Source organism: Geotrypetes seraphini, chromosome 7 (assembly GCF_902459505.1).
Source record: "Geotrypetes seraphini chromosome 7, aGeoSer1.1, whole genome shotgun sequence".
NCBI lineage: Eukaryota > Metazoa > Chordata > Amphibia > Gymnophiona > Dermophiidae > Geotrypetes > Geotrypetes seraphini.
Window position 1 is genome coordinate 29,009,648 of NC_047090.1, and position 27,166 is coordinate 29,036,813.

Below are 27,166 nucleotides of genomic sequence, written 5' to 3' on the forward strand. Positions count from 1 at the left end.
AGTCAGAGAGAGTGAGACAGAGAGAGACAGACAGACAGACAGACAGAGAGACAAAGAGAGAGTCAAACAGAGAGATAGAGTCAGAGAGAGTGAGACAGAGACAGACAGAGAGAGAGAGACAGACAGAGAGACATTGACACATAGAGAGAGACAGAGAGAGAGAGAGACAGACAGACAGAGAGTCAAACAGACAGATAGAGAGACAAAGAGAGTCAAACAGAGACAGATAGAGTCAGAGAGAGAGAGACAAAGAGAGATAGACAAAGACATACAGAGAGAGAGAGACAGACAGAGAGACAAAGAGAGTCAGAGACAGATAGAGTCAGAGAGAGTGAGACAGAGACAGACAGACAGACAGACAGAGAGACAAAGAGAGAGTCAAACAGAGAGATAGAGTCAGAGAGAGTGAGACAGAGAGAGATAGACAGAGACAGACAGAGAGAGACAGACAGACAGAGAGACAAAGAGAGAGTCAAACAGAGACAGATAGAGTCAGAGAGAGAGAGAGAGACAAAGAGAGACAGATAGAGACAAAGAGAGAGTCAGAGACAGATAGTCAGAGAGAGAGAGAGACAAAGAGAGACAGATAGAGAGACAGACAAAGACAGATAGAAGAGAGGGTGAGACAGAGAGAGATAGACAGAGACAGACAGAGAGAGAGACAGACAGAGAGACAAAGAGAGAGTCAAACAGAGAGATAGAGCCAGAGAGAGTGAGTCAGAGAGAGTGAGACAGAGAGAGATAGACAGAGACAGACAGAGAGAGAGACAGAGAGACAAAGAGAGAGTCAAACAGAGACAGATAGAGTCAGAGAGAGAGAGACAAAGAGAGACAATAGAGACAAAGAGAGTGTCAGAGACAGATAGTCAGAGAGAGACAAAGAGAGACAGATAGAGAGACAGACAAAGACAGACAGATGAGAGAGAGTGAGACAGAGAGAGAGTGAGAAAGAGAGAGAGATCAGTACTTATTGGCATTTTTTGTACATTTCTTTCCTACTACCTCTGCAGAACAAGTGGGGAAAGTATGGAACATGGAGTGCAGCCCATGTAATTCTTTCTACCCTTTCGGCATGTGCACATACGTGTGTTTGAGTCTGTGGGATGTGTGTGCACATGTGGTCTTGTCTGTGTCCAGATAGTTTGAATGCAGCAGTTTCCAGATATTTTGTTGGTTTAGAAAGCAATGAAATGAAATTAAGCGAGATAATATACATAGGCCCCTTTTTACAAAGCAGGCAGCTTAATGCCACGCGGCAAAATCTCCGTCGCCCATTCAGTTCCTATGGGCATTGGAGCATTTTACTGTGCCAGTCCGCACTGCCAGCTTTAGCAAAAGAGGGGGATAATCATTAGATGTCACTATCAACAAATTAAGACACACATTTTACCCTCAGAGTGCCACCGTACCAAAGCAATGGGCATCGTTATGCTCATCCACCACTAAGTAGCAGTACATATAGGGCTAGATTCACTAAGCAAAATGATCATGTCCGATCGCAAGCCCTTTGCGACCCGATTTCCCTCCTGCAGTATTCACTAACCTGTTTTGCGATCCGATTCCAATCCGCGCATGCAAATGAGGGGAACTGCATGCAAAATAGGCAGGGACGCGATTCACTAAACAAATTTGCCGATTCGACTGTGCTGACCGATCAACCCAAAAAGCGACCGCTGACGACCAGTTGCTGAAACCCTTTCCGACTGCCTTTTTTCGCCCTGCTCTCAGCCCTGTCAGCCCCGATCTGCTTGCCTGCTCCGACTGTAGCTGCCCTGATCGCCTGCCTGCCTCGACTCTCCCACCCTTCCCCGAAGTGTATGCCAGTGGTTTTAACCCGCAGGCTTTAAAGCTGTAAAAAAAAGTTGAAAAAAAGTGCCTGACGTCCAGCGAGGGGATTGCTACAGAGCGATCCGTGCCGGCAGATGGGGGCATTCCTCTGATCGCCCCCATCTGCATGTTGCAGTTTGGTGAATTTGTCCGACCTGCCCGGATCGGGCCCGATCGGGCAGGTTAGTGAATCTAGCCCATAGTAACCAACTGCAAACTACACAGTTTAGCCCCTAGGTGTCACTGTGCATAGAACTCGTTAAGAAAACTATACTATATTTTTGAGTCCCAAAATGTAAAGTGCAATTTCACAGAGCATGCAAGTTTTGATGGGAGTAGATCACTTCTCAGTACTAGTCTTCATTCTTTGAACAGATGAGTTGACACAGCAGCCCTCTGATTTCAGGAGAACAAACTCAATCCAAATAAATCACAGGCAAATGTGGATATCCATAGTCCTAACTACACTAGGTCACTCCATCTCGCTGATATCCTCTTTGAAGATTTGAAGTTTCACTTTGGATTCTCATTTGCTCTTTGATTCTGTATCATCTGTTATACAAGCATGCTTCTTTTCCCTATGGCACTTCTATGAAACCAAAACTTCTTGTCCCAGCAGATTTCAGGACACTAATCCAATCAGGATTTTTTAATTGCACTTATCTAGTACAGGTTCAAGGCAATTTACAAGATAGAGGCCCATGCAGCATCATGGGGAACAAGTTACTAGAGAATGACATAGGGATAAATTTGTCCCTGTCCCCACAGGAACTCAATTTTTCTGTCCCTGTGAGTTTTATCACTTTCCCTACCCCATTCCTGTAAGCTCTGACTTAACCGCACAAGTCTCAAACACTTACGATTTTAAAGTGTTTGAGGCTTGTGCAGATGAGGACCGAGCTTAGGCATTGGTGGAATGAGGCATTATGACATCACAAGCTGAGCTCTAGAATGTTGCTACTTATGCTTTTAAAGTGTTTGAGGCTTGTGCAGATGAGGACCGAGCTGAGGCATTGGTGGAATGAGGCATTATGACATCACAAGCTGAGCTCTAGAATGTTGCTACTTATGCTTTTAAAGTGTTTGAGGCTTGTGCAAATGAGGACAGAGCTTGCAGGAATGGGGCAGGGACAGGAAAAGAACTCGGGGGATGGGACGGGACAATGAGTTGCCACGGGGATGGGGAAAAATTTGTCCCTGTGCCATTTTCTACAAGTTACATCACATTAAAGAGGAAGGTTATACTGTTATAAGAGAGGGAAAAAATATAAGTTGTAGAGGGGAAGTAGCTACTTTTAATTATGGCGGATGATTACACTACTACAGTACATGCATCTCATGTGTTGATTACTCTATTTCTTTGTACAATGGGCTCAAATCAAATAATACAAAATACAGTTGTTATACTGCTATATAATGCAAAGAAATTTGTGAGGAACCCTGGTTACTGATTTCCTTTAGAATAACATTCAACCTTCTAATTCTTGGTTGCAAAGGAACTATATTCAGGAGAACCAGAATTATTTTTCCAAACTCTTAGCGTTCTTTGTCTTAGGCCATGTCATCCAATTACAAAGTACCAAACTTCTCTTTACTCCTTCACTATAAAGTCACCTGAGATACTTCCTTCTTTCACTAAGCTCCAGCACTATGGAATGTTCTCGCCCTGTCCTGAAAAGATGACAATTTCTTCCCCAAATTCAAAAAGGGACGCTTATTTTATTTTAATTAACCTAAGGATGACTGGGGTAAGAGCAGTTGAAAACAGTGTTGTATCTTTACTTACCTCCTTTTCTACTCTTGGTTTTTATTTTAATTTTATATTATTTTAGATTTTATTCTTGCATGCTGTCATGGCACCCTCAATATTTATTTGAAGGTAGTGGGCGTTCACCCGTGCAGCACAACTACCCCGCAGACAACGATTTGTTTACCACAGTGCTTTATGTTACTTATCTTGGCAATTAAAGTTCACTTTGTTCTCCTGATGAAGGCTGGATTGCCGAAACAAGGCCATGTCGAGAGAAACCAATTGTCTACTTTGGTACTTTACTGAACTTTACTATTACATAGAAACATGATGGCAGATAAAAGCCAAATGGCCCATCTAGTCTGCCCATCCGCAGTAACCATTATCTCCTCCTCTCCCTATTGGTTAAGGCTCTTAACATTTGCAACTCCTCTTCCTATAGGCTAAGGCTCTTTACACCTGCATTGTGATGTCATAGAACTTTATGGTTATAGAAACATTGTAACATGATGGCAGATAAAGGCCAAACGGCCCATCCTGTCTGCCCATCCGCAGTAACCATTATCTCTTTCTCTCTCTGAGAGATCCCACATGCCTATCCCATGCTTTCTTGAATTCAGACACAGTCTCTGTCTCCACCACTTCTTCCGGGAGTCTGTTCCACACATCTGCCACCCTTTCTGTAAAAAAGTATTTCCTTAGATTACTCCTGAGCCTATCACCTCCTAACTTCATCTTATGCCTTCTCATTCCAGAGCTTCCTTTCAAATGAAAGAGACTCAACTCATACGCATTTAGATCACGTAGGTATTTGAACGTCTCTATCATATCTCTCTTCTTCCGCCTTTCCTCTAAAGCAGGGGTGTCCAATGTCGGTCCTCGAGGGCCGCAGTCCAGTCGGGTTTTCAGGATTTCCCCAATGAATATGCATGAGATCTATTTGCACGCACTGCTTTCAATGCATATTCATTGGGGAAATCCTGAAAACCCGACTGGACTGCGGCCCTCGAGGACCGACATTGGACACTCCTGCTCTAAAGTATACAGATGGAGATCTTTAAGTTTGTCCCTATACACCTTATGACGAAGACCACACATCATTTTAGTAGCCTATCGAGAGTAATTAGTAGCCTGTATTGACACTGTGCTAAACTCTGCTACCAATTACAAGAAATACATTAAACGGATAGTGAATCCCGTTTATCCGCACACTTCACTTCCTTTTTGCTGTTTGCTACGTGGAATGCTTCCTTTTCCCTCCTTTGCGTTTCTTCAACTTCCGTTGAAGGACAAGACAGCAAAGTATATACAAATAAAACAGCAGACTTTATAATTAAGAATATGAAATGCACACCTGAGTCATGAGAGCCAGCCACAAGGGCTGGGGTGTGGGGCATGGGGAAAGCATCTGGAGCATACGTATGTAATTATATGTTTATTATGTATGTTTATCTGTGCTTTTGTGAGGGTGTGAATAAAAGTGTCTAGGCTGTTATGTCCATACATGTTTCTAATAGGTGTGTGTCTGTATATTTTAGGATATCTATGGATGAATATCTGCATGGGTGTGTTGGTATTATGAGTATGTATGTGTATTTTTGTTTGTGTTGGTCCTTCATATGTCAGAGACTGGGAGAGGAGATGGGAGGGGAATTCTTTATGAAAAGTGCAATTCTTTAATCATTATGAGCCCCTTTTACTATAAGGGGTTAAGCCCTTAACACATAGTTAACGAGTGCTAACAGGGTACATTAAGACCATGTTAAGGCATTCTGAGGTCATTGCCCAGTTAGTGAGCACCTTAACAATTTTTTTTACAGAATTTTTCCAGGAGGAAGCAGTGGCGTAGTAAGGGTGAGCGGCCGCCTGCCTCCCGCGTGCCCCCTTTCCCCGTACCTTTAAAATATTCTCCTGCATGAGCAGCATGCTGCCCACGTCGGTGTCCCTTTGACGTCACTTCCTAGGCCCGGTTCCCGGAAGCGACATCAGAGAGAGCGCCAAAAAGGTATGGGGGCAGGCAAGGGGCGTGCGTGGCAAGGAGAGGAGCGGGGAGCGAGCGGGCGAAGGGGGGCAGAAGGGAGGAGGGGTGCCGCTGTGCCCTTAGGAAGACCGTGCCCGGGGCAGACCACATCTTTCTCACTGCGCGCCACTGAGGGAATGGACATAAAAATGTTCTCTTACTAGCATGTTATACTTAACGCACTTAGCACCTCCTAAATAGGAAGTGGTAAGCGCTCCTGTGCTAGCGCCTAGCAGATACAGAACACGAATGACATTAGCACACAACCTAAATAAAAATTGGAAATGCCCTAAAAAGTGCCATGTTAGATTTATAGTTAAGGTATAGGAAAATCCTGAATTAACTCATCATAACGCATTTTAGTAGAAGGGCCCCTATATTACACCAGGGTTTGCAGCTGCAGCCGCTGAACTGCTTCTCCCTTGCAATACAATGGCGCATCATGGAGAGGGTGGTAGATGCCTGGAATGCCCTCCTGAGGGAGGTGGTGATGAAAACGGTGACGGAATTTTTTAAAATGTGGAATAAACACAATGCAAAATGCAGCAGTTAGACTAATCTTTGGACTAAAGAAATTTGACCACGTGACACCCTACTACCGGCAGCTACATTGGCTGCCGATGGAGGCACGCGTAAAGTTCAAATTTGCCTGTTTCTGCTTTAAAGCATTATACGGACTTGCCCCTAAATACATTACTGACCTTTTCTCCTTCTCAGCCAACAGACACAAGAGAAGTTCACATTCCAACTTCGTTTCCCCCCCAGTGAGAGGTTGCAAACTGAAAAGACACCATGAATTCCTTCTCTCACACCAAGCAGCATCATGGGGTAAAGACCTAGAACAATTACTTTTGCCCTCTACTTATGAGGAATTTAGGAAACGTCTAAAAACACACCTGTTCCTAAAACATCTTGACAACTGATCCACTTATCTCTTTCCCCTCAATAGCGACCTACTGTCCTTTTGATCACTTTTCTGCTCAACAATGAATTTCCTGTCTTATTACTTCTCTTTCTTCTTCCCCTCTTGAAGTCAATCAATTTGTACCTTTGCTTAATCTTTTGTAAACCGCATAGAACTTCACGGTATTGCGGTATATAAGTTGTTATTATTCTTATTATTAGGATCTCTAATTTGAAAATGAATGGTACAAAACAAACTAAGGCCAGTACTGGCCAATCCTGCATGGTCTATGTCCCGTATATGGTGATTTGGTTTAGGATGAGCTGGCGTGGGGTGTGGAGCTGGGGGGAGCTTTGATAAAAGCTCCAGTGACAGGATGGTTAAGATAGGCAGGAGTGGGATTCAATGGCAACTCTAGGAGTGTGAACCTAAAGACAGTACCGGGTGGACTTCTATGGTCTATTACCTAGAAATATTAAAGAAAACACAAATTAACCATGAAAATGCACCGGGAAGGGGCCTAAGGCTCTGATTGGCCCAGATGCCCCATAGGAGGGGCCTTATACAACCTGGGTCAATGAAAGCCTCAGGCCCCTCCCTGGATGCACCAGGAAGGGGCTTAAGGTTCTGATTGGCCTGGATGCCTAAGGCCCCTCTAATGGGGCGTCCGGGCCAATCAGAGCCTTAGTCCTTTCCTGGTGCATCTGGGGAGGGGCCTGAGGCTCTGACTGGACCATTTTGTATAGGAGGGGCCTTATACAACCTGGGCCAATCAGAGCCCTGATGCAGGAGAAGGCCCATTTTGGAAGAGGCAGGTCAGATGGCCGGAGGGAGTAGGCATCCCTCCGGTCAGCCATTTAATTAAAAGGTATGGGGGAGAGGGGTCAGAGGCGGGGGGAGGGGGGTGTTGTATAGCAGCAGGAGAGAATGGGCATTTCTTCTGCTGTGGGGGGGGGGGGTCACTTCTCAAAACAGCTTTTCTAGCATTCTCCGACACTGCCATGCCAGGGTTTTAAGCAGTGCTATCACTGTACCAGCACCCCTGGACCAGTCGCTGACTTTTGTCTCCAAAAGCAGATGCCACTCTTAGAGAATGGCTCAGCGATTTTAAAGAATTCACCGGAATGCTCATTTTAATGTTGAAGAGCTCATTTGTATGTCAGTGTCGGAGACTGCTAGAAACCTCGCCTAAAAAAAAAAAAAAAAGAGAGATAAGCCGTTTTGATAATTCACCGCTAAAATGCGTGCAGGCTAAACCGTCAGAAAACAGTTTAGCGACAGCGTTAAACTTTTAAGAATCTGGGTCACAGTGTTTTATCTATGAGATTTTGTGAATAAGTAGGAGTATGGTCAGCAATGTGGGTAGCAAAAGCTTTTATTAGATAAAAGATGTGTTATTTTGATTTCTTTGCATGTTGACTGTAAACTACTTAGAATTGTTTATGGTATATAAAATTTTTAAATAAATAAATATCTGTCTACTGTGTGTCTTATTTTTTGACTGTGATATATAGCAAGCCTGACACTACAGATTAAAGAGACGTTGAATTTTGTTCTTTAATCCAGCCTAAGGGTACCGTCTTAGCCTTTCCCATAGGTGTACTGTCCCTAAAATTACCCCCTGAAAGTTTAGTTTTCAGCCCAGGGAGTGAAGTGGGGTAAAGGAGATGAGATTTGATATGCCGTCTTTCTGCAGTTACAAGCAGAGGTCATAAGAACATAAGAATTGCCACTGCTGGGTCAGACCAGTGGTCCATTGTGCCCAGCAGTCCGCTCACAAGGCGACCCTTAGGTCAAAGACCAGTGCCCTAACTTAGACTAGCCTTACTTGCGTACGTTCCGGTTCAGCAGGAACTTGTCTAACCTTGTCTTGAATCCCTGGACGGTGTTTTCCCCTATAACAGCCTCCGGAAGAGCGTTCCAGATTTCTACCACTCTCTGGGTGAAGAAGAACTTCCTTACGTTTGTACGGAATCTATCCCCTTTTAACTTTAGATCTACATATTATATGCAGGTACTTATTTTGTACCATGAGGCCATTCCTCCACTCCTCCTCTCCCAGGAAACTAGTTTGTCTAACCCGACATTAGCAACTAGATAGCTTAGGGGCGGGGCCCCGAGATGTGTTTATTTACAGAAACATTTCAGGGCCCATGCTTCAGATTCCAGTGGTTTTAAACCGATGCTTCTCAGGAAGTTTTGGATTAAAATCTTTGTGCTTGAGCAGCTTATTTCTAAGCATGCAGTGTGGCCGATTACAGCAGTGAATAAACGCAACAACTTCTTGGAAACAAAACAGGCCTCATGCAATCTCGGTGAACAGGTTAACAGCTCTTTCCAGAAACCCTACAGGAGAAGCATGCAGGAGGAAGAGAGAAAGAAATGTTGGACTGGTAGAAAGGAGGGAGAAATGTTGGACTTGGAGGGGGGACCAGAAAGGAGGAAGGGAAGGGAGATGGACTGCAGTGGGCAGAAAGGAGGAAGGGAGAGAGAAACGTTACACTAGGGAGTAGGGGGGGAAGGAGAGATAACTAAATGAAGGGAGAGATACCAGACCAAAAAATGGAAGGGAAGGAGGGGAGTCTGGTAGCACTATAAAAATAATAATAGTAGTAGTAGAAGAGAGAGATGCTAGACTGGGAAGGGAGGAAAAGAAGGAGAGAGATGTCAGACCACAGGGAGGAGAGAGGGAAGGAGAGAGATGTCAGACAGATTCAGGGCAAAGAACAACAACTACTCATCCAGGGCCTGCTCCTGAATAACACATGCCAAGAAAACTGCTCTTACATGCAAGACGCAATCTGACTGCAAAAAGCCTTTGGCCACACAGAGCACAAGCTTCTGACACACCAAGGACAGCTGGAAAATGTACATACCGAATGTCCGGAAAGCATGGAGGACCATGCACAAGACAAATCCTGCTCAAGCAGAACGGGGTTAAACACAGATGGAGATGTGGCGAGCAAAGCTGTGGTAATGCACCATGAGGTCATGCTGGGTGGGTGTTAACGAGAGCTTTTCAAGTGTACCTTTGCTTGCCGGATGTCTCCGAAGCATTCTGTCCACCTGACAAATGGCCTCCTCCCAGCAGCTGTTACTTGCCTGGATGTGGGGCTGAATCAGCTTTAGCTTCTGTTCTAGAACTTCGTAAGCCTCAGTTGTCAGTTCCTGGGTCTCCTTAGGTCCAGCAAGTTTTTCCAGCTCATCTTCAAAGATTATTAACCTAGGCAAAGGAAAGAGAGGGAATGTCACCACTAAGCCTACCGTTTCACAACAAAAAAATTGCTACTCGTCGCTTTTGAAAAGTAATCACAGCCAAAATCAAATGCAGAATTTCACTATGTAGCACCAGTGGTTCTCGATCCAGACTTGTGGGTATGCAGGAGATAGATTTGTGTTCAATGGAGGTAGTGCATGCAAATTTATCTTCTGCATATTCACTCCGGCTATCCTGACAACCTGACTGGCTTGGAGAGAACCCCTTATGTGGAAAGATTAAAAGCAGGATATGTGCAGCCTTATCCAGATTCCTTCTACTAAGGGAATGTCTCCAGGTAGTGGCATGGCGAGGGTGGGAGGCACCTCGGGCGGTGGCGCCCCCCTCTCCCCAACTCCTTCCCTGCCATGCACGTGCACCCTTTCCCTTCCCCCGTACCTCTTTAACTTCCCGGGAACAAGCAGCAGCTCCAACTTGCTGCACGCGCTGGCTTCGGCTCTCCCTCTGATGTCAATTCCCGGCCCTGGGACCAGGAAGTGACATCAGAGAGAGAGCTGAGACCGGCACGAGTAGCAGGTTGAACCTGTTGCTCACACCGGTATGGGGAGGGGGGGGGGGTCAGAGAGGACAAGAGGTGCCAGTGCCTGGGGCCTTCCGTCCCCTGTCCTATGCCACTGTCTCCAGGGCACACCTAAGAAATGGGCCTAGAAAAGAACACGAACCCTGAAGCTGTGCCTCCATGTGTTTCACCAAGGGGGCTTCCTGTGGTGCTGGGATCCCCAGGTAAGCAAGTACCATGCCTTCTCCACCCTCTAAAACAAGGGTGGGGAACGAGGGCCGCAACCCAGTAAGGTTTTCAGGATTTCCCCCAATGAATATGCACGAGATCCATTTGCATGCACTGCTCCGCTGTATGCAACTAGGTCTCATGCATATTCATCAGGCAAATCCTGAAAACCCCGACTGGATTGAGGCCCTCGTTCCACTTCCCTGCCCGAAAATCAGCCCTGTATGTCTCACTACAGAAAGCGCCCAACTCTTTGCTCTTCTGTACTAGCTCCAATTCCTGGGCTGTGCAAGGTAGGAATGTGGTTTCTACAAGCCTCCCCACCCCCCACCCCCCTTAGGACCTTCTACATACAGTATCAGAATCAAGAGTACTATGCAGTTTACCAATTAACTTAGTAGTGTGGGGCAGTGCTCCTCAACCCCATCCTTGTGGCACACCCAGCCTGCCAGGCTTTCAAGATATCCACAATATGCATGAAAGAGCATACTGGAACAAACAAACCAAAATCTGCAGACTTTGTACACGATGCAGGCAGACTTTATTGTGACAGGTGAATCTTTAATTAAAAACCTTTTACCAGGCAAGGGACCCAACACGGTCCGTGTTTCGGACAACCTTCATCAGGGGTCCATTTTGATAAAAAGGAGAAATATCAAAAGAAAAGCCTTGGACAAATAGCGATGGGTGACACGCTGAAAAGACCGCCAAAGTTTGTTTTTTACTGCAGATAGTTGGACCTTTGGTTTTTTCCTTTGTTTTGGTTTATTGAAAGAGCATACTGAGCAGACGGTGAGTGCAAATTTACTTCAACCATATTCATTGTGGATATCCTGAAAGCCACAAGGATGGAGTTGAGCAGCCCTAGTTTGCGGGCTATTTTCAGCTGGGCCCCCACTGAGAAAATAACCACATTTTCACCAGAGCACTTTGCACCAGTTCTCAATGTGAAAACGCGAAATTTTGCCTTTAAGCTTGATTTACGTGCACATCACGCGTATCTGCTTTATTTGTGAGAATTTTTCCTATTAAAAAAAAAAAAAAAAAGCCTGCGCGAAGATTTAAAAACGCAGCCAACACATGCTGAGAATGCCTCTTCTTAGGGCGGCTAAACAACTGTCTAACCACAGTAAGGAAGACAATTGTCACATAGCTGAAAAAGGCTTTTGAAAAATTGTCCTCTGAAGGTAGTTTTATAAAAGGATCCTAGACAGGAAAGGCACATATATTACTTCCATTTTATAAAAAGGTAATTTATGTGCTTATGTGTCTTTATAAAACTATTCCATGGAAAGTAGATGCTCCGGGGCAGTATACTTATGAGAGTGCTTGTGCTGGTTAGAACAGGTTTTCAGATTAGTTTTGATTCTTGAGCTGAAGGCCTCAATTTTTGTGCTCTGCTTCCATCTACAATCCAAACTGCTATTTTAAGGACCTACTCATTAAGCAGAGCTTTCAGATGGAGCTGCAGGCTGCGCACAGCTCGGTGGAGGCCATTTAGTTCTCCCGGCTTCGGTTTTGACTTGATAGGGCCTTCTGAGCTAGACTGATGGTGCGTTTCAAAGTATCGGTAGAATTCGTAGCTCCGCTTGAGCTCTGCCAAACAAGTGGCATGGGTCTGAGGCAGGTCTAGAGACACGTCACACCATATGTAGTGAGGCAAGCGCTCCTGAACGACCCCAAGCCCACGAGAGGATTCGTTCTCCGGAGAAAGCAGCAACGCGAGTCGTCGGAAGAACTCGGAACTCTGCCCTATCCAAAGCTGGAACAGGACCTGTTGGAATAAGAGCAGTCTTGATGACACAGTTCACTCCTGGTGCAAATAATTAAAAAAAAAAAAATCAGGCTGTAATTACACATCTTTATTTAGAAGCCTCTGACTGAGTACTCAGAACATTTAGGCCATGGTAGAAGTTTCTACTGCGGCCTGGAGCACTACATGCTCCAATGCTCATAAGAATTCTATGAGCGTTGGAGCAGCTTCGGCGCATGTAGCGCTCCAGGCTGCGGTAGAAACCTCTACCGCGGCTTAGTAAAAGAGGGGGGTTATTTCTTTGAATGCGTTTCATTAATCATTACGTAATAATGTAACCCCCCCTTTTACAAAACTACAATAGCGGTTTTTAGTGCAGGCCGGCGCGCTGAACACTCTGCGCTGCTCCCGACGCTCATAGGAACTCTAGGAGTGTCGGGATCTAAAAACCGCTATCGAGGTTTTGTAAGGGGGTGAGTAATTAATATGACAACTGTATGCCTTATATTGAACTCTCATGGTATTAAAGGCATCACCTCAAAAAGGTATGATAAGCTACGTGACATTTCCAAAAACAAGTCAAGCTAAATAGTTCACAAATCATACAAAATTGTTTTTGAATTACCTTATCAAAAAAAAAAGGAAATAAAAAGACCTTGCTGGTACTATTCTACTGTGTAACTGTTCCAGATTCAGCACAAATAAATAAAATGTGAAAAATAGAGAAAAATATGGCCATGATTACTTAATTCCAAAATAGAATCCTGGCTACTATTCACATTTCAAGTGCTAATATCCACACTTACACCAGCTATCAGCAAAACAGATCAGGCGTGTTGGGTATAAGGACCATCAGATTGCCACTCGGGTAGCATAACCCAAACTGGCTGCAATCCTCATTAATCTCAATTAATAGCTTCCTATGATATTCTTATTACTTTGAACTCTTTATTATCCTCTATAATAAAACCTTTACCCGCGCATACGTAGTTGAAACAGTGTGATCCCTGCCGCCGTGAATTGTGCTTCCATGCCGTGTTCCATTTGCGGCGCGTGCAGCGGTGAGAGCAACAGCAGGAAGGTGTCCTTCGAGGTGATGTGAGGCATCCGGCTACAACTGCTGCACAGGGAAGTGAAGGGGGAGAGGGAAATGGGGCTGCTTTGGGGGGTGGAGGGTGCTGGGGGGCAGGCAGCAATCTTGGTTTGCTCGGGGGGCCAGAGAGATAGGCAGAGGGCCAGGGAGAGAGACAGACAGAAAGAATGACAAACAGACAGGGGGTCAGAGAGACAGACAAACAGCCAGTGGCCAAGGAGCGAGAAGGAAAGAAAGACAGATAGCGGCTAAGGAGACAGACAGACAGATCTATTCTAGCACCCGTTAATGTAACGGGCTTAAAGACTAGTCCATTATAATCTTCTACTTTATATTTACTACTAGCTGATGCCCCGGCGTTGCACGGGTATTTAATTATAGCAATAACACTGTAAATGGATTCAAATAAAAATACTTTATAGTGGTGAATGAAATTATTGTTTTACAGCTTAATAAAAAGTACAATATTCAAATTATAATGTGAAATATTTGACAAAATGAATACAATACAACTAATGCAAAACGTGATTATAAACAACATTTTTAGTTTCACCTCCAGGAGCAAGAACATATAAATTGTTGGGTGAACCCACCCTTGAGCAAGCAACATAGAGTTGTGGGCCGCGAGACCCCCAGAACATATCACCCCAGGTAGTGAGGGATCTGCATACCAAGTTTCGTTCAAATCGGTCAAGCCGTTTTTGAATTACTGTGAGAATGGCAGCTTTTTACATTTTTTCCATTGACATGAATGGGTGATATCTGATTGTCTGTTTGTAGCTCCGCCCACGTGTGCAGGTGGGCCGCGAGACCCCCAGAACATATCAGCCCAGGTAGTGAGGGACCTGCATACCAAGTTTCGTTCAAATCGGTCAAGCCATTTTTGAATTACAGTGAGAATGGCAGCTTTTTACATTTTTTCCATTGACATGAATGGGTGAAATCTGAATTTATGTTTGTAGCTCCGCCCACGTGTGCAGGTGGGCCGCAAGACCCCCAGAACATATCATCCCAGGTAGTGAGGGATCTGCATACCAAGTTTCGTTCAAATCGGTCAAGCCGTTTTTGCGTGATCGCGGCACATACACACACACATACATACACACATACATACACACATACATACCTCCGATTTTATATATATAGATTTACTGCTTTTTATCAACTTTTTTTTTAAATGTTATCAATTTTTAATATAATATTTAGAAATTCCCTTCATAAGTATACACTAGAAGAGAAGACATGTACGTCGCGTACACAAGAGACTATCAATGTTATGAGCATCTGTGTGCGTAAGGATACAACCACCCAGCCAAGCATCGTTCTTTGACGTGATTGGTCCTTGAAAACCAACAGCACGTTATTTTATTTCTATTTTTATTTTTTATGCTGTAGTTATCCTAACTTGAGCAACAAAGCAATGGAGGCTTTGTTGCCGTTTGGTTCTTCTTATCTTTGCAAACTTGGATTTTCAGCTCTGACAAAAATTAAATTGAAAAAAAGAGAACAGCTGCAGATGACTTGCGTGTTTGCTTGTCGATTCTCTAGCTGCGTTTTGAGTTAATTTGAACTCAATAACAAGCACATCCATCACATTGATTAGAAATTATATTCTATCTACTTTAATTTCACCGTTGTTACAATTACCCATATGTAACTTAAAGAACTTTAAATAACCGTCGATTTAATTTTTTTTGTTGGTTTTGCAATATTGTAATGTGCCACGAAAAACATTTGCTCCGTTTAGTGTGCCGGAGCTAAAAATGTTTGAGACGCTGCCCTAGAGGGTACAGCTTACCAGCAATGCATCATCAACCAATAATCATGGAGGGTTTCTGACTGATGAAAGAAAACAAAGCCTCGCTAGTGGCTGTTGCACGGTAACGGCCCAGAAGCCCATAGAGATTTAAAGGGCTTCGAGGCTGTTGCCGCAAAGCAGCCACCAGTGCGGCTTTGTAGAAGAGGAGGTAAGGCTGAAAAAGCCACTTTTAAACAAAGGAGCAGTGCTACTGAGGTCTTTTTTTTTTTTTAAAGAAGGAAAAAGATAATTAAAAAAAGCCTTGAACTATTTGAGAAGCTTGACCTTTTTTTGGCATTATCATGAATATCATGGGTAACTCGAAAAGAATCATTTTTGATCCTGTATGGGAACTACTCAGAGTAACAGTTTCATATCCTAAGAAACACAGAACCAGTGAACATCAGATTTCTAAGCACTTTATAAATTTAAAATAGTCACCAGGACAATTACTTGACGAGTTCATTTACTGGCGATACCTCCGTTTCTCTATGTTAAGACTTTCCACTTCCTTATAAGCAGACACTTGTTAATGAGTACAAGGCTAAAATGTTTCCAAAAATGTCTTAAACAGAGCTGGAAACAGCATCTGGCCAATGTCTTTTTGCTTCGGCTCCATACATTAATTTAATTTGTTAGTGACCCAAAGCTATGACATCTGCTTTTCTCAGAAAGGACAGAAGAGGGTAATTCAATCTCCCATGGTTCCCATTAATTTATTGAGCTAAGAGCTGGTTCTTACTGGCACTTATTGCTTTAATGAAATGAGGGGACAAAAAGCCTTAAAGCTGATGAATTTGCCCTCCACTTCAGCTCTTATTCTAAGATGCATAAGAAACTCTTTAAGGATCTTCCCACCTGAAAATTTTTCTTCTCCAAGTCAATAGAAACAGAAAGAAAAGCTACCGGAATTGTCCGTTATTTCATTTTTACATTATAAAATCATTAAACATTAATGTGTTACAGGCAATATCTACATGGCCAAGACGCCTGAAAGGCATGGAGCCTAACCACTAATAAAACCAGATTACACTGACAAAACCCACTATGAAAGGCAGAGGAGGGGGTGGGGGGACTTTAAGATGAAGTTGGTTTGCTTAAGTAGGCGGCTGAAACCCAAGTGGTTTTGGATATGGCCATTTGCATTTCCAAAAATAAGCTCAACGCTCAAATGATATGCAGGTGCAGCAAAGCCTTTCTCTGCCCAAGAGGACGTACAATTTAAGTTTGTAGCTGAGGCAACGGAGGTAGAAGCAAGTTGCCCAAAATCACAAGGTATGTCAATGCGATTTGAACCTGACTTCCTTGGTCCTTAGCCCACTGCTTGGATCTCTAGCTTACTGTTTCTCAGCCAAGTCCTCGGGACACCCTGGCCAGTCAGATTTTCAGGAAATGCTTGAAATAAATTTGCATGTGCTACCTCCATTGTATGCAAATCTATCTCATGCATATTCATTGTATCCTGAAAACCCAACTGACAAAGGTGTAGTCCTGGGGACTGGGCTGAGAGTACAGAATGACACAGTGGATGTTACCCGAGGTTAGCAGCGAGTAGCCGTGGGTAACCCGCCAAAACGATGGAGGGGGGGGAAAGGTGTTCACCGCAGGTACAGGGACAAGGCCATCCACTGCCCCGTGGAGCGATGAATGGCCTTGTCCCTGCAGTTAAGGGAGGGAACGCACGCGGTCACCGATCGCGCATGACCCCTCCCTCCTTACCCCCCAAATCTATCTATCTCCCTCCCTCCCCTTTACCTTCACGGCGTGTTTTAAGGTTGCAGACTTGGTGAAAGCCGCCGGAGTGTTTGTGCAGTCGCGCGCGTGTGCGCGCAGAAGCTTCTTCTGCGACGCAACTTCCGGTTGCGTCACAGAAGCTTCCGCCCACACATGCACGCGACTGCATGAACACTCTGGCGGCTTTTAACAAGTGTGAAACCTTAAAACGCACCGAGAAGGGAAGGAGATGCACGGACCGCGCGAGGGGTGCTGAAGGGCCGTGAGGTGGCGAGAGGGAAGGGTGGATGCTGCAGGGACAGGGATGGTGGTCCGATGATGGGGTAGTGACGGGGCCAGATTTTTTTCCCCGTTTCATTCTCTAGCTGAGAGCCACCGATCTAGGCCAGTCCATTCCTCACTTAAGAGCAAAATAGCGTGGTGGCTTTGTTAGTCCACTTTCCAAGGACAGTTCAGGGATAGTTTCACAGGAAGGAGGGATGGGTGGGTGAGGGGTAGGTGAACTTCCTCTTCCTGTTAAACTGTGCCTGAAATGCTTTCATGTTTTCTTCATATATATTGATATCTATCAACATTTGCTTATTTCTGATCTGAAGAAGAAGGGTTACCTTTGAAAGCTCATCACAAAATACATTGAGTTAGTTCCATAAAAAGGTATTTCCTTTGGGGTTTTTTTTTGTTTTATTTCTATATATTTCCTCAGCTAAGAGCAAAACAAGAGTGAGGAAAACTACTCACAAGTCATAAATATTATTCACACCTTCCTTCTGCCACTTAGTTAACAGTTAACTTTTCCATATTCAAACATGCCCTTTAGGGTCCCCAAGTTAGATTTAATCCATGCTCTCTTGTAATATTTTTATCTTTAAAATGTGTTTCCCTCACTGTGACCCTCATCAGATCATTTTCTCTCCCATTGCATCATATTTAGGGATTCTATTTAGGAATTATCATCATTTTTGGTTACAATTCCCCTTTCCCCAACACAAAATAGCCTTCCTCTTAGAGTTCTGATGACATCACATTAAAAGTGCAGAGTATATTGTGTAGCTTAGCTCTGACTTTGATGTGCCCTGAATTGTATTTTTTAAAACAGCAGAATATGAAAAATGTACTGGGGTGTGAAAACATTTACAAGGCATTGCACACCAGAACACCATAAAATACTGTTGCATAACTCCTAATACAAACTTACCTCATCTCTGGCTCTCCACGGAGGAGAGACTATTTATGTCAGAGAGCTAACCCTTATCTTCCAATCAACATACCATATCAGAAATAGCAGAATCTCTTCAACAATTACCCCCATTATTTACTAAATCCATTATAATAATTCATGAATATAGTGTGATCTAAACATCGTTTCTGATCTATTTCTGGGCTTTGGATTCTTGCCCAGAAATAGCTAAGAAGAAAAAATTAAAAAAAAAAATTTAAATTGAATCAGGTTGGGCAGACTGGATGGACCATTCGGGTCTTTATCTGCCGTCATCTACTATGTTACTATGTGACTAATTTGAAATCAGAAATGATTTTGACAGGAATCTTTTTTTCCCCCTAGAGGGGAAAAGCTTGTGTGTGTTGCAGTCAGCTAACAGCGTGTGTGTGTGTGCTACATTCACTTAACATAACATTTGAATATTTTGAAAGGGTTTCTCTAACCTGCACCTCATCACACACTTGACATTTGCCCATTTGAATGCTCCTTATACAATATTACTTCAGTGGAAGGTCTTCAACCTGTCTCATACTTGGAATGAACCCTGCAACCCAACATAGGGGCTCATTTACTAAACCACGGCAAACTCTGCAGTTACCTGGCTGAACAAGGGACTTCAGCCTGTGGTGGCTGCAATTTTTCATATGGCAACCATCGAGAGCGTTTCCACAGATTTTTTTATTACAAGTCATGCATTAACTCACAGTACCTGTTCCTGGTTAACAAAAAAGCACTTGGCATGTCCTATTTAGGAGGCAGTAGGTGGTCAGGTGTTAACTCTGCGTTAGGTAGTCAGTGCATTGTGTTAACTGCCACTAAACTAAATTAAATTAAACCTTAGGTTTGTATACTGCATCTTCTCCACGATCGTAGAGCTCGGCACGGTTTACAGGACTAAGATAGACTGGAACTCCAAAGGATGATTGTGGATTAAGAGTAAAGGAGGAATAGAGGGTTTAGGTACCAGAGAGGGGGGAGGTGTTACATTTTTGAGAAAAGCCAAGTTTTCAGATGTTTTCGGAAGAGTTGGAGGGAGCTGGAATTTCAGAGAGGGGATGTAAGGTTGTTCCAGAGCTCGGTGATTCTAAAGGGGAGGGATGTCCCTAGTTTTCCAGCATGGGATATACCTTTTATAGACGGGAAGGATAGTTTTAATTTTGGGGAGGATCTGGTGGAATTGGGATTAGAGGAATTCCAAAATAGTGGAATAATGGGAGGAAGAATGCCGTGAAGGATCTTGAAAGTTAGGCAGGCACATTTGAAGTGGACCCTGGAGATTATTGGAAGCCAGTGAAGCTTGGACAGAAGTGGTGGGACGTGATCAAATTTACTTTTTGCGAAAATAAGCTTAGCCGCAGCATTCTGAATCTGTTGGAGTCTGAGGAGGCTTTTCTTAGTTAGGCTTAAGTAGATAGAGTTGCAATAGTCTAATCTGGAAAGGATGATGGATTGTACAAGGACGGCAAAGTGTTTTTGATGGAAACAGGATCTCACTTTCCTCAGCATATGAAGGCTAAAGAAGCATTTTTTTTACCAGGGAGTGGAGGTGGTCATTGAAGGATAGTGAGGAGTCCACGATGATGCCCAGAACTTTGCTTGAGAACTCAAGCTGTAGTGTGGGGCCGGAGGACAATGGAATGGAGGTGGGTAAATGGTCTAATATTGGACTGAGCCAAAGTAGTTTTGTTTTGGACTCGTTTAGTTTCATTTGAACAGTGAGGGCCCAGTTTTGGAGGTTCGATATACATGCTTTCCATACCCTCTCTCCGCCCATGTCACGCCCCCAGCACATAAAGCACTTAATGCATGGTTTACTGTGTGCTAACTGCAGAAAATACTGCAAAGCCCCTTAAAGCGGACCTGCGCTAGCAGTTAATGTGGCATGAACTAGGCACAGATGGCGCCCCCAAAAAAGCAGTGCCGACTAGAACGGCACTTAGTGCGATTCTATAAAAGGGACGCCCACCTTATAGCATTGCGCTAAGCGTCAGCACATGTTCTAACATTTTGATGTGCTGATTAAGGCCAAGGAAAACCACATCCCTTTTTCAGATTCGCACACTAGAACTGACACGCAGCATTTTATAGAACGTGCCTAATAAATTGTGTGTGTAACTTCTAATTAGCACCAATTATAAGGTGTTAATAGCCAATTATTGACATCGATTAGGCTTGTTAAACAATTAAATTGTGAGCACCGATTTAGAAACATAGAAATTGACGGCAGATAAGGGCCACGGCCCATCCAGTCTGCCCACCCTAATGACCCTCCCTTGCCTTTACTTTGTGAATAGATCCCACGTGTCGATCCCATTTGGCCTTAAAATCAGGCACGCTGCTGGCCTCAATCACCTGAAGTGGAAGACTATTCCAGCGATCAACCACCCTTTCGGTGAAAAAGAATTTCCTGGTGTCACCACGCAGTTTCCCGCCTCTGATTTTCCACGGATGTCCTCTTGTTGCTGTGGGACCCTTGATTTGCGCATACAACTTGAGATGCCATATACAGAATTTGGGGGTAAGTGTTTAATGCAGCTTAGTAAAAAGGCCCCATAGTCTCCCTGTGGTGGATGTAGGGATTTTTCTGCTGCTGGACATGCCTGGCATATCACGTCTCAATATACATCAGGGTCCTGGTATTTCTTACTTAAATCTATAATCCCTTAGCCCTGCAACTTTAAAACAGAGAAACAAAATACACCCTGATAAATAACACTGCTCAGTGAAGCATAAAAATGTTTCAAAAAGAACAAGAGAGCCCCAATTGACTTCTAGGTAGCCAATGCCTGTTCTTCCTCCACATGCATTACCTTCAGTGCGGGTAAGCTGAAGCCGTCTGTGAGGTTGTGTGCCTCTTCTTCAGACACCTGTTGCTCACTCAGCCCCAGGCCCAGCTCCTTCAGAGGGACCACGCAGATATAGTTGGTTACATTGTCAATCTCCATGGTTAAAGGGTAAGTTGAACCTGGGTTAAGGCTATTAACTCAACACGTAATTCACTCAAAGTATAATAAAACTCTGGAATTTGTTGCCAGGGAATGGGGTGAAAGCAGTAAGCTTTGCAGGGTTTAAAAAAAAGGGTTTGGATAATTTCCTACAGCAAAAGTCCTTAAGCCATTACTAAGATGGCTTGGGGAAATGCACTGCTTATTCCTAGGATAAGCAGCATAAAATCTTACTCCTTGGGATCTTGACGGGTACTTGTGACCTGGGTTGGCTACTGTTGGAAACCATATACTGGGCTTGATGGGCTTTCAGTCTGTCCCAGCATGGCAACTATTATGTTCTTATGGCCCTAATAACTGACAAGCGACTATCTAAGTATCACTCTGGACTCTCAACTCACTTTTGCTCCGCAAATATCCAATCCCTCTAAATCTGGTTTTTTTTTTTTTGTTCTTTAGCAGCTAGGATCTGTAAAATGCTACCCTGACCAGAACACTTTCCACTCCTTGATTCTCTCCCTTCAGACCACTAGGTCACAAATACCTGGCAAGATCCCAAAAGAGTAAAACAGATTTTATGATGTTTATCCTAGATATAAGCAGTGGATGGTTCTGGCGAGCACACAGAAGCATTTTCATCAACGTTTGAACGCCACGTCTCATAGACAAAGTCCAGCAGAACTAAAACGTGTGTCCGTTACTTGCAGGGTCTAGTCTACTTGCTGTGCAGGTCTAGTGATGAGCTCCCCCTTCTGTAAAGGATATTTTTTCAGCATGTAAAGGGTGGCAAATCTTGAAGCACGGAAGTTGGCTCTCACAGACCTGTAGACAGCTTTCCGTAGCCCGATGAGATGCTGGTTGGGGTGCTGGCCAGATTTATCATATGGACAGGCAGCACTGACCCTGTCAAGCAAACTTGGAAAGTAAAATGTGATACATCTGTACAGATGTCCTAAAGCATCACAAAGACAAAGTCAATTTTTACTTCTCAAAATCATAACAATGAATCATTAGCTGGAACACCTCAAGGCATTTTTAATGTTCAGGTGATGTGAAACCTACTGGTTAATGACACATCCGAGGTGTTAAACTGATAACTGACTTTGCCACTGGCATCACCACAGACCTAGTGCAGTGTGAGGCCTTTTTGCAAGGAGTTGAACAGCATTACAAGCTTTATCCTGACCATCTCATGAAGACATTGAATGCTTTAGTGTTTGGAACGTCATTGGTTAATGACTACATCAAAGTGTATGTGTTTAACTATTCGCGAAGTATGTTAAATTTGTTATTTTCCACAATAAAAAAAGTGCAGATATTAAAGGTTCATTTAATAAAATACTGCTAGTTTTTTTTGCATAAAATGCTTTTTTATCATTTAATGACAGGAGAATGTTTTCCTATTCTTTTGTGGTTATTAGTGGGGTTCTAAGGAATCCAACCCCACTTGTTATAATAAGCATATTGGAGACTCTGTCATGTTATTTCTGTACTGATTAATTGTTCTTTGTCAATAAAACAGACTTGACATAAAATGTCTTTATCGATGTATCATTGCAGAGTAATGAAAACATAAAAGTTATAGTTATAATTCCAAGAAATTTGCTCCATTAAGCAAAAACAATAGCAAATTTTAAGAAAAATGGTGCTTTATGTAATCAGTGGCTTTGAGGGAAACCAGGATGGGCTTTAAAATTTTTTTAAAAATTTCTTTTGTGATCAAGCACAAACAAATTCATGGGAATAATTTCAATTCGCACAGTTTTTCCAACTTTAGGTTTTTTTTGGACAACCCTAATAGCACTTAGCCGAGATGGCTTAGTGAGAGATGGCCACTGAATATTAGCGCTTAGCAGATAGCCGGCTATCCTGATATTGAGGGCCCCTTTTACAAAGCTGCGGTAGAAATTCTCAGGTGTCAAATGCAGTGCAGCCCGTTAAGGGCTGTATTGCATTTGCTGCGCTGAGACTCGCTACCACAGCATTGCAAAAGGGGCCCTTAAAGCACTAGCCGGCTAAGTTTAGTGACCAAATTAGGCCACTTAAATAGCTGGTCTATCTTTGGCCGCTATAAACATAGCCAACCAGTGCTGGTTATCAACTTAGCTCGCTAAGTTTATAGCAGCCCAAAATAAACCGGATATTCAATGCTGGTCACTGGAAACAGCCCGGTATTGAATATCCAAGTTCATCGCTGACCGCAGGAGTTAGCCCAGCTAACTCCTGAAGTCTGAATATCGGCCCCATAGTCTTCCCGGGCTAAATTTTCAAAGGAAGAACGTGCAAACTTGTTCACTTCTCATGACTTGATCTACGAGCAGTGAGAGACACACCAAGCACATGAGACAAACACAGCATCCCGGATGACACACAGAAATGTAGACGCTAACTCACAGGGTGAAGCCTCTGGAAATGACCTCCGTTTCCTGAATGAGGCGCAGAGCTTTTCTCACAAGATTGGTGAATGCCCGGCTGTTTGCTACAGTCTCTTCCAGCTGCGTGCTGTACTTTCGCAGGGTGAGTTGCAACTTGGCCCACCTCCATGTTTTCATAGCTCGCAAGACCACGAAGATGGCTAAGATGAGCAGGCTTGGCGTGCACGTCGCCCAGGAAGAAACGCTCCAGTACTCAAAGAGGATTAATGTGCTCAATAAGGCCAGCAGGACCGACACATCCCTGCATACGGGGGGGAAAAAAAATTCCTGGTTAACTATTATGCTGGAGATACATGGCGACAGACAGGAGCTCTCGTTATCAGACAGAAGCTTCTGATGGGCTGTTATGATCAGGTAAGATGGACATCATGAAAATAATGACACCAACTCAAATCAGTATCTACAAACTAGCTCACTATGGTCCCAATATTCAGAAAATTTGTGCCTTATGAGCAGGGCTGTGGAGTCGGAGTCAGTCATGGAGTCAGAAGCAATTTTTCACCTGTGGAGTTGGTGAAAATGTGCTGACTTCAACTCCTAATAGAGTTAAATTGTATATTCTGCAACTATTATACTTAAATTTCTTATTTCACAGATAATAATTTGATTAACCCGTTTCAGGATATGTTTTACTTTTAGAAAATAATTTGATATCAAGTTTTTTGATGAATACAAAATATATTTTATGATATTTATATTGGGCATAGTAGCACCTAGAGAATGACACAGGGACAAAGTTTGTCCCATTCCCCGCAAACTCACTAATAGATAAATAAATAAAGGAGTCAAGAGTCGGAGTCGAAGTGGAGATACCATAAATAAAAGAGTCAGAAGATTTTGTATACTGACTCCACAGCCCTGCTTAGGAGTATAATTTTTCAGCTGAAAATTCAACTTAATTGAGCAGTTTAAAAGTTAACGCCCGTTAAATTTAGTTCTGCCATTCATTTGCACCGATTTAGGAGCCTATTTATAAGCCCAGTGCTGTAAGTAAATCAGTGTTAAGCTCCTAACTGCTTTTCTCTGCTCTAAATCCGGTTCACAGTCATAAGCGCGCCGGACAAACGGGCGCCGACAAACTGGAGCGGACAATTGAGCGCAAGAAAGTAGCACGCCGCACAAAAACCTTATTTTAAAGGGCTCTGACGGGGGGTTTACTAAATACTGTTCGCGTTGCCGTTGGAGATGGTTTTGGGGGTTTGTAACCTCCCCATTATAGAGGAAAATTTTGAAATGCTGCCCCCTACCGGTAGCAGTATACTTGGAGGACTCCTGTATTTTTAGGGGACAAATTAAGTTTTCTGTATAATGTGGGGGGTTACACCCCCCACACGGCAGCCCGACCAGTATTTAGTAAACTGGAGGGGTTCCCCCCCACACCCCCGTGGAGCCCTTTAAAATAAGGTTTTTGTGCAGCGCGCTGCTGTCTTGCGCTCAATTGTCCGCTCCAATTTGTCGGCACTTGTTTGTCCGGCGCGCTTATGACCCGTCACCCTAAATCTGCCCCGTTACCACTCATTTTTAAACTCTAAAATTTAATGGCTCTGCGAAATTTTGAGTAAAAATGTATGCACTCAGCCCAAGTGAACTTTCAAAGAGGCTGATTTATGAGCATAACTCTCAAAGTTAGGAGCACAAATACTTTGGATATCGAGCCCTTCATTAATATTCAGAGATTTAAGCTGAATTATTAGCTATTGGATGATAAGACCTACTTCCCAACAGGAACAATGGGGAACGGTACAATGGTGGCAAATCCCTTAAAATTACCAAGAGAACTTTCTCCTCTGAAAGAATATTTTTGTACTTCTTTCTGGTAGCTTACTTGCATGTAAAGTCTCCTACCAAACTAAAAAAAAATCTTATACAGATTCCCTGTTTAATCACTAGGTTATGAAATCCTTCAACTCGTGCTGAGCAACTCTTAGTAGAGTTAATAATAATTCATGATCTACTCTGAAGTGCACATTATAATGTACCAAGGATACTTAGGAGAATCCTTCAGTAATGGCCATGATCTCTGCCCTCAAGGGCTGAAAACGCTGCCTCTGCAGAAACACAGCCAACCTGGGCTACAGAAGACCTGATCTTGGAATCAAACTAAGGATCATTCACAAGGACAAATTAAGCCCCCCCCCCCTTCCGGGCTATCTGTGTGTGGTAACAAACACCTGGTAATTTGGGGACACTAGGGGGAAAAAAAAGACACTTAAGTGACAGTGCCTGAATGAAAACTAAACTTGTATAAGAGGCCAACCAAATTTTGGTTTCAGCTTCAACTTTAGCACCAAAACCTACCCAAAATCTATGTTCAGTCTTGTTTCTGTTTCGACTGAAAATACCTGCACATTTGGGATGGAATCGAAACTCTGCTGCATAGCCCCCACTCCCTTCCTCCTTTTCCCCAACCAAAAATATCTCCCTCCTCCAGACCCTCCCTTTGTTAGTAGCTTGCTCCTGAGCCTACCATGTCACAAGTGGCAAGTGGGGGCAGGCGTGGTTCCCATTTGCTCTTGCCTGTGCTGGTTCCAATCTTAAAATACAAGACTACTGCTGGAAGTCATTTTGATGCAGGAGCAAGTGTGGGCAGGAGAGAGTGGGGCTCGCTCCTGCCCCTCTAGCCACTAACAATATGATAGGCCTAGTAGAGGCCTGCTGCCGGGGGAGTAAGTTCAGGATAAGGCTTATTTTGGTCGGGGGTGGGAAGGGAGTCTGGGCTGTTTGGGGGGTGGGGTCAGTTTTGGTTTTGGCTTCTATCAAAACCAAGTGGCCAATTTCGGTCACAGATTTTGTTTCAGTGGAAACTGTAGATCCTGGTTTCAGTTGGGCTAACCTTTATGTTTAAAACTAAATTGGTTTCTGAAGTGTGAGAAATGCACTCACTTTAATTATATTTCACCACTTTCTTTGTTACCAGTGGAAATAGGTGCTGACGCTATCTCAATAAGTCTGTACATTCACCTATCCCATTTATTTGGGGGGGGCGGGAACACCCAATAGCTTTCTTAATTTAACACTTATCCTCCTTCTTCCTCTCCTTGTTACTGCTGCTTACTGGATGAGATGAAAAATGAAAGCATGGGTCCCCAAACGTGCTAGCCTCTGACGCACTGCACCCACGTGCCAGCCAGACATTCAGAAAGAACTGTGCGGGGACCTGTGAGTGCAGGCGACTATAGAAATCTTTCCACAATGTCTCGACGAGAGAGCGCGGTGACCATCTGTGTAAACAGCAATAGAACAGGCACTCTCTGGACAGTACCAAATATTAGGGGTTGCTAGGGAGCGCAGGGTTGGAAGGTGTCCACTTTCCGGTTGCTGGGCCTGCCCAGCTGACAGGATACTGGGGTTGAGCAGCTCAATCAGCTCCACATCCTCTTGTAGGAGAGCATCCTGTTGCAGGATGGTAGAGAGACAGTCCAGCCGAAACCCAACATCCTTACAGCGGGGAGGGGAAAAAGGGAAGCAAGAAACAGATGATCAGTGTAAGGAATGTACAAATGCAATTTTTAAAGATGAAAATGTTTTCATTCTAATTTTCCTTTTTTAAAACAAATCTCCTCCCTCTCCCTGAAAATTAGGTTGAATTTAAAAAACATCACAAGTCACTGGTAACATGTTAGAAATGAGACTTAAGTCTTTTTTATTTTACATGTGCTTAAAGAAGTCAATTGGTATGGAATG

General features: G+C 43.7%; 1 protein-coding gene across 7 annotated transcripts in view; it reads right to left on the minus strand.

Moving 5' to 3' along the window:
• The window catches only part of VEZT (vezatin, adherens junctions transmembrane protein), a 105,952-nt gene that overhangs the window by 43,446 nt on the left and 35,340 nt on the right, over positions 1-27,166 (minus strand). For 2 of the 7 annotated variants that reach the window (XM_033953298.1, XM_033953303.1), the window contains exons 4-9: positions 26,640-26,920; positions 23,442-23,723; positions 21,813-21,962; positions 20,913-21,060; positions 11,945-12,279; positions 9,531-9,724 (exon numbers count right to left, since the gene is read on the minus strand). In XM_033953298.1, coding sequence (XP_033809189.1) covers positions 9,531-9,724; positions 11,945-12,279; positions 20,913-21,060; positions 21,813-21,962; positions 23,442-23,723; positions 26,640-26,920 — 1,390 coding nt within the window. The remainder of the gene's footprint in view (positions 1-9,530; positions 9,725-11,944; positions 12,280-20,912; positions 21,061-21,812; positions 21,963-23,441; positions 23,724-26,639; positions 26,921-27,166) is intronic. The other 5 variants (XM_033953305.1, XM_033953304.1, XM_033953299.1 and 2 more) reach the window with 4 other exon arrangements.